Source organism: Mixophyes fleayi, chromosome 1, assembly GCF_038048845.1.
Source record: "Mixophyes fleayi isolate aMixFle1 chromosome 1, aMixFle1.hap1, whole genome shotgun sequence".
Taxonomy (NCBI): Eukaryota; Metazoa; Chordata; class Amphibia; order Anura; family Limnodynastidae; genus Mixophyes; species Mixophyes fleayi.
Window position 1 is genome coordinate 31,654,966 of NC_134402.1, and position 10,949 is coordinate 31,665,914.

The 10,949-nt window shown below is 40.6% G+C and overlaps 1 protein-coding gene across 3 annotated transcripts in view; it reads left to right on the plus strand.

Moving 5' to 3' along the window:
• NSD2 (nuclear receptor binding SET domain protein 2) overlaps nucleotides 1-10,949 on the plus strand; it is a 58,950-nt gene extending 48,001 nt beyond the window's left edge. For 2 of the 3 annotated variants that reach the window (XM_075194188.1, XM_075194187.1), the window contains 5 exons: nucleotides 1,196-1,312; nucleotides 6,126-6,267; nucleotides 6,904-7,010; nucleotides 7,887-8,097; nucleotides 8,643-10,949. In XM_075194188.1, coding sequence (XP_075050289.1) covers nucleotides 1,196-1,312; nucleotides 6,126-6,267; nucleotides 6,904-7,010; nucleotides 7,887-8,097; nucleotides 8,643-8,887 — 822 coding nt within the window. In that variant the 3' untranslated portion in view covers nucleotides 8,888-10,949. Of the gene's footprint in view, nucleotides 1-1,195; nucleotides 1,313-6,111; nucleotides 6,268-6,903; nucleotides 7,011-7,886; nucleotides 8,098-8,642 lie in introns of those variants that run through there. The other variant, XM_075194189.1, reaches the window with a different exon arrangement.

The following is a 10,949-nucleotide window of genomic DNA, read 5'->3' on the forward strand; positions in this document are numbered from 1 at the left end:
AACAACGCCACTTTACACAGAACTGCAGCTGGGTTATTAATGTGTATTGCTCTGGTTGAACCTCCCCTTCTGAGGTTTGTAGATGTTTCAGCAATAATTGTTTCAGAGTGTGTAATACCCTTACAGCGCTACATAAACCACTTCTGCAAATCAGTGAATTGCAACCTAACACCTAGGTATAAATAACAGATAGAAAAAAATGTATAAGTCACTTTTTTGCGCTGTGGTTTCCCAAACAAGACAAAAATGAGTGATATTAAAAAACCCAGAAATGAATATACTTATTGTTGTTGATATGAAATTCGATTCCTTTCGGACGATCATAAACAAGTTTTCTCGTTGACAATCAGACCATATGAAAAGAAAAAGAATATACAATAGTGTAATACTGTAAAATACAACGGTGTATATTTCTGATTACAAATGATATATATGAAAGTTAAAAATATCCAATCCCAATGTTGGTGCTTTCAATCAATATTTCACCATAGGTAACAAAATTGTTATTCCAGGTTGATATATGATGTGGGATACCCCACAATTCAATCTACTTACAATGTAGATTCTTTTAAAATTGGCACTTCAGAGTATTGATCTCCGCTCCTCCTTTCTTCTCCAAAGTTTCTCAGTAAATATAGGGAAGAAAGAGGTATACCTTTTAGGTTGTAGCTAAAAACATTTATTAAATAAAAACATACATGTTCCTACCGCAGAGTAATTAGTGATCAGCATATCACATGTAAGCCATCCCAGCGGGTAGATCGTGTACACAGAGAATTATCCACAGGAGAACAGAAACGTCCCAATTTGGGACCAGGTGGGCGCTCGTTGAGTGCCCACCTGACTATAATCCTACAAAATTCCTGACTTTGTGCAAGTATACCTAGAAAATTGATGCTGTTTTGAAGGTAAAGGGTGGTCACGCCAAATTTTGATTTGGATTTCTCTTGTGTTCATGCACTTTATTTTTATTAATTAACAAAATGCAAACTATTAGCACTTCTATTTTTGAAAGCATTCTTACTTTGCAGCATTTTTCCCACACCTGCCTAATACTTGCAGAGTATTGTGTATATCTATCCAGCGTGCCCATACTACAGACCAGTACACACTAGTCTGAGTCACAGGATTTGCACTGTAATATTTGCACAGATTGGGAATAAAATGTAATATCTTGAAGTGTCTTTAATTTCAGGGAGAGTTTGTGAATGAGTATGTTGGAGAACTAATAGACGAAGAGGAATGCATGGCAAGAATACGCCATGCACAGGACAATGACATCACGCACTTTTACATGCTGACTATTGATAAGGTACCTATAACTGAACGGCTGTGCTCAACATACTCTGCCCTGTCTGCTTTCTGTGCCGGCAGCCACTGGAGTATGTGAGCTACATTATTTCTGTACTGGTTTGGGAGTGTTATATGCAGTTTTATATGACATTTGAGTTGCCAGTACAACAGCAGATGGGTTTTGCAGCACTTAAAGAAGACCCCTCTATTATTCCCTGTAAATAGGTTGCATCTCAAAATGCTGCTGTCAGTTTTGTTGCCAATAATAAAGGTTCAGGTGCTTTTCACCAATAGCATAGGCATGTGCGGGGCTCTAGAATTGTCTGTGCATTGTATTAGTGATCTTATGATTCCAGACAGCAGTCAATAGAGGTGTAGAGGGGGGATATGTCCATTTATTATCTCTATTACCTTCATATGTTTGAGTAGAGGTTTTTTCCTTTCTTCTCTCCTTTCCTATGGAAACACTGACACTGGGCCCTTCCAGGAGTTTGGCATTCTAAGAATCTGTAATATTGAAATAGTCTGTAACATCTCTATTTTCTGTATGCCCCTCCCTGCAGGGACCAGAGTGCCCACAGGACTAGGCTACTTTCTTCTGAGCTGCTCGAGCAGTTTTATACTTTGAAATTCTTTCACATTTGGCTCCATTTTAAATTTTCAACCGTGGTAACAATTAGCAGCATCAATACAGCCTCAAGGGTCTGTACAGTACTTCTTCTTTGTACTGCTTCCAGGGAACTCCTTGCTGCTACTGTGCCATAGAGGGTTCCGTAATTGAATCGCTTTGCTGGCATTAGACACGGATAAATGATGTGTAAGCCAACTTTCATTTAATAGTCCAATAGGGTCTGAAACCGGCAACTCCTGCTCTCCTCTTGTGCATCTCTTCTGTAGGGACGGATTACAGTGGTGGGAGGGCCTGTGGCCTTTTTTATTTTTTTTATTTGTGTGCTGCAGCTGTCCCTTTTTATCTAAATCCGGATTAGTATTGTCTGATAATTGAGAGTAATTCCAGACCAAAGCCTGCTGAGTTCTGCCGTTTTTTTTACACAAATGTACCTCAAAATGACCTAATGTACATTTAGGTGTGTCTGCCTTATGTGCACCTTACAAGGCTGAGGAACAGGTACCCTGCATGCCTGCTGGTGGTACCACTGATATGTCAAAACCAGCCTGGGCTAGAGCACTGGCCCAGTCTATCTAGGTTTTAGTAAGACTTCTGACACTGTCCCACATTGCAGACTGTTAAATAAACTCAAAAGCTTGGGATTGCATACGAAGATGGTTGAATGGGTAAGATCTTGGTTGCAGGATAGAAAACAGAGTTGGAGTAAATAGAGTGCATTCACAGGAGGAAAGGGTTACCAGTGGAGTACCACAGTTTAATGCCAAAAAAATGCAAAATCATGTGCTTGTTTCTCAAAAACCCAAAGGCCAAATATAGTATTAATGGCACTTTAATGGAAACTACTGAGGAGGAACGCTATCTAGGAGACACTATTTCAGGTGACTTAAAAGCTGGTAAGCAATGTAACAAAGCAATGAGAAAGTCAAGCTTGCTGCATAGGGAGAGGAATCTAGCAAAAAGAAAGTAATAATGCCACTGTGTAGGTCACTGGTACGACTTCATCTAGAATCCTGTGTTCAGGCCATATCTCCAGAAGGCTATAAATACATTAGAGACTGTACAAAGAAGGGCAACTAGAATGGTGCATGGTCTTCAGACATGCACTAAAACTGGAGGGAAGTAGGTTCAGAGGAAACGTGAGGAAATACTTCACAGAAAGGGTAGTGGATAAGTGAATAGCCTCCCATCAGAGGTGGTAGAGACCAATACAGTAGAGTAATTTTAAACATGCTTGGGATAGACATAAGGAAATCCTTACAAAGAATACAGGATCAAATAGAGTTTGAGGTTAGCATGGGTTAAAAATTGGGCAGACTAGATGGGCCAAGCGGTTCTTATCTGCTTTCAAATTCTAAGCTTCAGGAACAAGTACAGCTGAGGGGTTTGGGCTCAGTGACGGATCCTCCCGTGAAGCCTGTTTGGACTTAAAGCCCTGCAATGGCAGTCCAAGGCCTCGTTAAGATTTTTTCATCCTTAGAATAGAGTTCTGGAGCCCGCCTCTCCAGAATCCGAGACTCTGAAATACCATGGTCCAGTGTGGCCCTTCATTTGAGACTTCTGGGGCTCCGATCCGCTCAGGAGTCCTCTCTCCCCATCAACATACTGGAAGTGAACGCAATGTTTAAAGGCCTTACAGGGCGCCCAGTCCATCCTACAGGGCCATCCGGTCCGTCTACAGTCTGATAACGCCACGGCAGTGTTCGTCAACAGAATGGGTCGCCAAAAGTGCAAGAGCAATGGAGTTGGCGACTCGGATCTTGACCTGGACCAAAAATCACGTTCCCTCCATCTCCGCAGTCTTTGTTCTGGGCATTCAGAACTTGGCGGTAGGTCCAGGTCTTCGGGTTACCTCTTCGAGAAGACCACCTTCTACAGGGACCATTTCAACATCAGGACTTGCCTCGGTTGAATTAACGGCATGGCTGTTGAAGCCAGACTTTGGAGGTCAAGAGAGTTCTCTTCACGAGTAGTGGACACCCCCCTTTAAGGCTAGAAAACCAGTCTCTGCTCGTATTTACCACCGCATCTGGTTTACCTACATTAGATGGTGTGCGAGCCGGACCTACCACATGGCTTAGTTCCACGTTTCAAGGTTTCATGCCTTTCTCTAGGATTGCCTGGGTGGGGGGGGGGGGGCCTTTCGCCTGGGGTCCTTTTTAAAAGTACAGATTTCTGCTTTTTCTGTGTTTTGCCACAGTCACCTGGCGGGCGTACAAGGAGCCTTGCATATCCAACCTCGTTATTTCCCGACCACGGCACCCTGGGATCTTAACTTGGACCTTAATATGCTTCAAGGACCTCCCTTTAAACCCTTAGTTATGTTTTTTTTACATGGAAAGTTGCTTTTCTACTAGCTATTGCGTCAGCTCTTGGAGTGTCCAAGCTGGGAGCTCTCCTGTCGCAAACCATAACTTGTGTTTCACAATGATAGGGTGGTTCTCAGAACAGTTCCTACTTTTCTGCCAAAAGTAGTTTCTGGTTTTCATGTTAACCAAGAAATAGTGGTTCTGATGTTCACAGAGGTATCACAAGCGTCTGGAACAGGATGTAGCATTTATGGATGTGGTGAGAGCTCTCCAAATCCATGTCCATAGGACATCAAAGATTCGCTGCACAGATTCTATTTTATTTGACTTTTCAAAACGAGTATGGCCGGCCTCCAAGCCATCTACTGCTAGATGGCTTGCGTTGACTATTAAGCAGCCTTGTATAAATGCTAACCGACCTGTGCCAGATAGTATTTTTGCCCATTCTACCCGTTCGGTGGGTGCATCTTGGGCTGCGCGAAATGGGGCCTCAGCGGACCAATTATGCAGAGCAGCCACCTGGTTCTTGGTCCATACCTTTACAAAATTTCACCAATTCAATGTCTTTGCGTCGGCAGACGCAAAGAGTGGTCCCTCCCTTAGTGGAGCTGCTTTAGAAAGTCCCCATGGTAGCAGTGGACCCCCAGATAGGATGAAAGAGAAAAGAGGATTTTTATACTCCCGATAAATCATTTTCTCTGATTCCATCTGGTGGACACTTTTTCCCTCCCTTCTGCTGGATGTTCTTTGGTTGTTAGGCCTATCTTCCTTTGGGCTTTATAATTAAAATGAGGAGCTACAGCGGGTTGCAGACGGGAAGGGTCTGTCAGTATGACACATTAACAAGTTAACTAGTTAAGTGCCAAACTCCACTCCCCTCACACAACACCATGGTAGCAGTGCCCCCCAGATGGAATCAGAGAAAGGGATTTATCGTGCGTATAAAAATCTCTCCTTTTTTTTTTTTGGGCTATCATTTATTTAGTACATCCTACAAAATGATAGCTAGAATCTGATTGGTTGCTATAGGCAACGTCTACACTTTTCAAACTCTCCGCTTGATCAATTTACCCCCTTGGAGTCAGTGGGGTTGAGGTTTCGTATAGGCAAAACAGTTTTTGTTTTTTGTTTTCCTGACTCTCTCCTCGCCTCAGAGGGTTTTGGATCTTGGGTTCTGTCTTGTAAATCTCCATACCTGGATTTTCATGAGGAATGGCCAGCTCTTAGGGCAAAACCCTCCTTTTCAATCTAAGGCGGTTTCCAAATTAAATTTAAACCAGGACATTGTGCCAGGATTAGAAGTAAGAGGAATCTCCATTTGTTTGAAGCTGTTACTGCTCTGAAGACCTATGTAGGTTGGCTTGTGTTAAAACATACAATTGCAATGCGACATCAGAAAAGCTTACATTGGGGCAGGAAAACCCGCTGTAATCATCTATAAATGCACATTGTACCAAATTGGTGGTTCTCTGAAACAATTGGGAGACTCTGGCTCTCTCACGTTTACTTAGAGGAAGAGAGAGAACATTCTCCTAAACATCTGTTTCTTTTTTCTTGATTCGCTCTTGTGGAGCTTGGATAGAAAAATAATAGTTCCCTATAGGGAGTGTAGAATGGGGAGGGATTAGAGTAAGAACAGATACCTTTAAGATGCCAAACTTCTGGAAGGACCCTCTGTATCCCAACATCCGTGTCACCCAATGGGTTTAGGTAGGGGAGTACCTGTCTGTTCCCCAACAAGTATGTAAGTAATGGTAATCTGAAGATGGCACGGTAGAAGAATACGTCCAACCTCTTAAAGTTGTTGCTTAAAAAAAAAGCAATTTTCTAGTAGGTAGAGAAAAAACAATCTGCTCTTTGTGAGTCCATTTCTTCTGACAGGTCTTAATTTACAGGACAGAATTATTGATGCGGGGCCAAAAGGGAACTATTCTCGTTTTATGAATCACAGCTGTCATCCAAACTGTGAGACTCAGAAATGGACTGTAAATGGAGACACACGTGTAGGCCTCTTTGCAGTGCGGGACATACCTGCAGGTAATAACAATAGTTCACCTACTGTTACTATTTATGATTTGCACTAGGCTTCCAGGTTTGACTGTTCTTGAACCCTACTGTGAATACTTCTTTAAAAAAAAAAAAAAAAAATGAATTACAAAGCATTCTCTCCTGCTTCACTTGATGTACGTTTAGTTTCCGTGTGGGGCTCTTCCAGTACTAAAGTGGACAGATACCTCTGGCCATGTCATAATATTTATCACAGGAGGATTTTCAGCAGGAGAGAATGTCTCAGGAATGGGTGTGTGCCGACCACGTGAAATCTAATCCCAAAACACCCTCCTAGGCCAAGTACCCCTCCCCAAAGCCAGTCATAACTATTACAATTAGGTTTGGGGTGAAGGGGCTTTATGGAAAAGTAATACTACATCCCACTAATTAATTTAGAAGGATTAATTGTTTTATCTAGAAAATAAAATTTTGCTACAGCTTCAATGTTCAGTATGTGTTTTCAGTTTTCACCTCTACCAAGTATACTGACAATTTGTTAATATATTTCAAATTCAAATCATGGCAATGTGTATCCATATTAGGCGATCGAGAGTAAGACAATTTGTACTTGTGTTTCAGTAATATATTTTGTAAAAACAACCATATTTTATTTTTTGTCCCCAGGTGTGGAACTAACATTCAACTATAATTTAGATTGCCTTGGAAATGAGAAAACTGTCTGCAGATGTGGAGCGCCTAATTGTAGCGGATTCCTTGGTGACCGACCAAAGGTTTGTCTTGAGGCTCTTATTGTTTCTGAATGTAAAGGATTCCGGCTGCACAGCATCTTATCTCGAGTGGTGCCCTGAAGAATATGAATAGCACATTCCTTTAATCGTGAGCAATAAATATCAGCCCACTTGTTTCTCTCCAACATACTCTCCAGCACAGAAGAGATGTAGCATAAAGTACGAGTACTTAGTTTTTAAAAAGGAGGTGACCATGTTCCCCTGTAGGGGTGAGAGCTAGTTGTTTTGGTATGTTATGGCCTGGTTCTATTTCCATACTTTATATATTAGATCAACAAACGTTGACCTGTCAGAAAAGTTGTCCTCTTACTTTTCCTGCACTGATGCTGTATGAAGCACGAGCACACTGCAAGCCATCCATAACTTCTCTGTGATTAAAGCTTGCTAACTCTTGGTCTGATATTTGAGTCCTGTAAATATCAAACACACACACAAAGCACAACCATGGTTCCCTGCACAGTACAAGTTACACTTTTTGGGAGCTGTAGACAGGAAAGGCAACGAGGTGAATTCATTCAGTGGTTTGTTTATGGGAATGTGTGACGTTACTAATAATTTAGCCATTTACCTGCTAAAGACATAACCTAGCTGCAGGACAAACATTGTGCCTATGATAGATTGTATACAAACTACTGTCAGATCTGATAGACAGGTCAGATCTTATGGGCTTTAGTTATATTTTGCTCTCCCTATTTCCCTTCCGTGACTTGTTCTTATGTTGTCTTAATACACATTGTTATGTATATCACATGTAGTGAAGCTTTTTATAACCATTCTGATAACACTTTTTTGTTTTTAGTTGAAGGACCTTTAATGTGGAGTAATGTAAGATATTGCTTTGGTTCTGTGGTATTTTAGAATTCCTCTACAGCTTCCCATGAAGAAAAATCCAAAAAACAAAAAAAGCCCAAGAAGAAATCGAGGAGGAGGACAAGGGAGGAGGGGATAAAGGAGTCTGAAGATTACTGTTTCCGCTGTAACGACGGGGGCGAGCTCATTTTATGTGACAAGAAATTGTGTACGAAGACTTACCACCTTTCTTGTCTAGACCTCGACAAAAGACCTTTTGGTGAGTTTTCCTATCCAAGGACGGCTTTTATCGGACAGAACCTAAATATAATAGATGTAGTCTTATAACACTGTCACCATTATTGATTTGGGTGTTTGTTCTCTACTGGGCATCAGTGCGGTGCGAGGAAAAATATCTAAGGTGTATAATCACCATTTAGTGCCTTAAAAACTGGTATAGTCACTTTTTATGCAATTGTCTTGTTTGAAATGATCATATAGAGGTAGGAAGTGTTGCACTAAACACATTGAAACACATGTGGTTCCTTCTGGGCAGACTGTCAGGAGGGGGGGGGGTAGTGTTTTAGTTGAACTATAGGAAGCACCTTTCTTTCATAGTTTTACTATTCTTTCCTTCACATATACCAGTTTTGGACCCCATAGATGAATGGTTGTGTGAATGTCATATTTTGTCCTTTGTACATGTTAACGAGTTATTTTGTTAATAGTACAGTTATTTGAATGGAAGACATTCGGGGGGCGTGTAATCCTTACGCCACATATATTTCCATGCCTTTGTGACACATTCCTTGATCTCATATGTAGGAAAGTGGGAGTGCCCGTGGCATCATTGTGACGTATGTGGAAAGGCATCGGGGACGTTCTGCTGCCTGTGCCCAAATTCCTTCTGCAAAAATCACCATGATGAGAAACAGTTCAGGCGGACTGTGGGCGGCAAGCTGTGCTGCCTGGAACACGACCAGGAAGAGTTCAATGAAGTACAGGCTGCTGAAACTATACCTAAAGAGCACTCAAAAGCCAAGTATAGGAAGAACCAGAAATCCAGATAACCAGCGGACTGCAACACTATTGTAAATATATGCCTATTTGTGAATAAGGTCGAAAAAATACCCTTTTCCATATAATGCTGTACAGCTTTCTTACATATTTTTTGATTCAGGACAAAATGTACCCACTGAGCCATCTGCAGCCAATGCTGCATCTGCACTGATACTGAGCCGTGCTTATCACGCTCTCTGTACTGTCCTGATAAACCACATTACACAGCATTACCCTTACACCTGGTTTATGGGTTAAGAATGGAAAGGCTGGTGTTTTGGTTTAAGACTGGAGCTGCATGCAGATTTATAAGTACACCCATTCAGCAGATGTTTACCTTTCTAAAACTAGACACTATTGGCTCCATCTTGGAAATACTTATATATTTTTAGTTTTTGTTTTTTTTTGTTTTTTTTATAGTTCAGACAAGTCTTTGTGTAACCCTTTCTTAACAGAATATAGGTACATTTAACACCATATTATTTTAATAGTTTTTAATTGAGGCTTTTGCTGCAAGTGTGGAACAGTGCTGTTCACACAGCCAAGTGACCTGTTGTATGAACAGTGTTAATGATGTGGCCAATTTTTATTTTTATTTTACTTTTTTTTGTTTTTGTTTTTTTTGTTACCTAAGCATATGTTTCAAAAATTTTAAGTATTACCACTTTTTTTTGTTCACTGTGGGAGCGACTTGCTATGTTTTTTTATTTTTTGTTTTTTTTTTCTTCGTTATTCCTGCTTTCAGTCCAGGCAGTGTGATCGTTTTACAAATGTACAGTTGCTACCTCACCTGGTTAAAAAGTGTGGCCCACCTTTAACATTTTGTTTGTCTTATGACATGGGTCTGCAAAACCTTCCAAAGCAACGTGGGGCTTTCCCATGTGAAATCAGTCTGCCCGACTACAGGCTGTATCATCTCAAGGATGGAGAACAGGTCGGCTCTCATCGGTAGAGGCTTCTTTCAGTTGGCGTATGCTTTTGTTTTGTGTCACATACCTCCATACGTTCAGGCTGGAATTCCACACGGTTCTGTTGAGCACCAGGCATTATGTTCTTCTGTAAGGGGATAATCAATGTGTTCTGTTTTCTTTACTCACAACGTGGAGTTGCAGTGTCAGGGAGAATATGCAATGTACACCCATCTTGGATTCTGTGTAATTAAAATACAACTGTTAAAAAGTAAATGGTGTGCCAAAGGGGGAACACCATGCACTGTTTCTTTTGCTTTGGGTTTGTTTTTTTTGTTTGTTTTTTTCCCCTTTGAGCCCTTCAGGGCTCAAAGAATTCAATAAGATCGGCATTGCCTGGGATTGTTAGTTGAAAGCTGATTGGACACTGAGGGTTAGCCAATCGGAACCAGTATGACACTTCTTGTAATTAGACTTTTACCAGTCATCAGCCAAAAATAAAATTGCCTGGAGCAGACTGTTTAAACTTCTTATTTAACCCTTTATTTGGCAATGTTGCTCTCAAGCAACATGAAATTTAAATTACTTTTATGTAATAACGTTTACATTTTTATACTTTCCTTGGCAGTGGTATTCTCAAGTAACATCTACACGTGTGTTTACAGTAGTCACTTGTTTCAGAAGTTTCTATATTGATCACCAGTTGGTGTATGAATAAAGTGCTGCCAAAAAAATGTGTTCCTTGAAGTTTATAATGCTTGCCAAATAAAGGGTTAACTTCAGATTTTACCTCAATCTTTAGTCTGTGTCCACCAATCTTATTGTGATTGCTTCCTACAAAGTGTTCTGAAATGTTGTGTAGACCTTTGAATTTCAATTGTATTTGGCCAGGCAGAAATATAACTGCAAACGGGTGTCTGGTTTGCTAAAACAAAGTTAGTTAAACTACGTTGTACAATAGTCTAAACAATAAATCCTTATTTTGACATACAGATATAAACGCAATACAAACGTGCTACAGACATATGGAAAATTGTGGTCTAATTTCCCGCAACGTTTTTATATTATTATTTTTGTTCAATTTTGTTGTTTGTTGCAAAATGTTCTCTAAAGTGGTGGTTCTACATTGAACAGTGATATAAAAGACGCACTTTATTACTTCTAA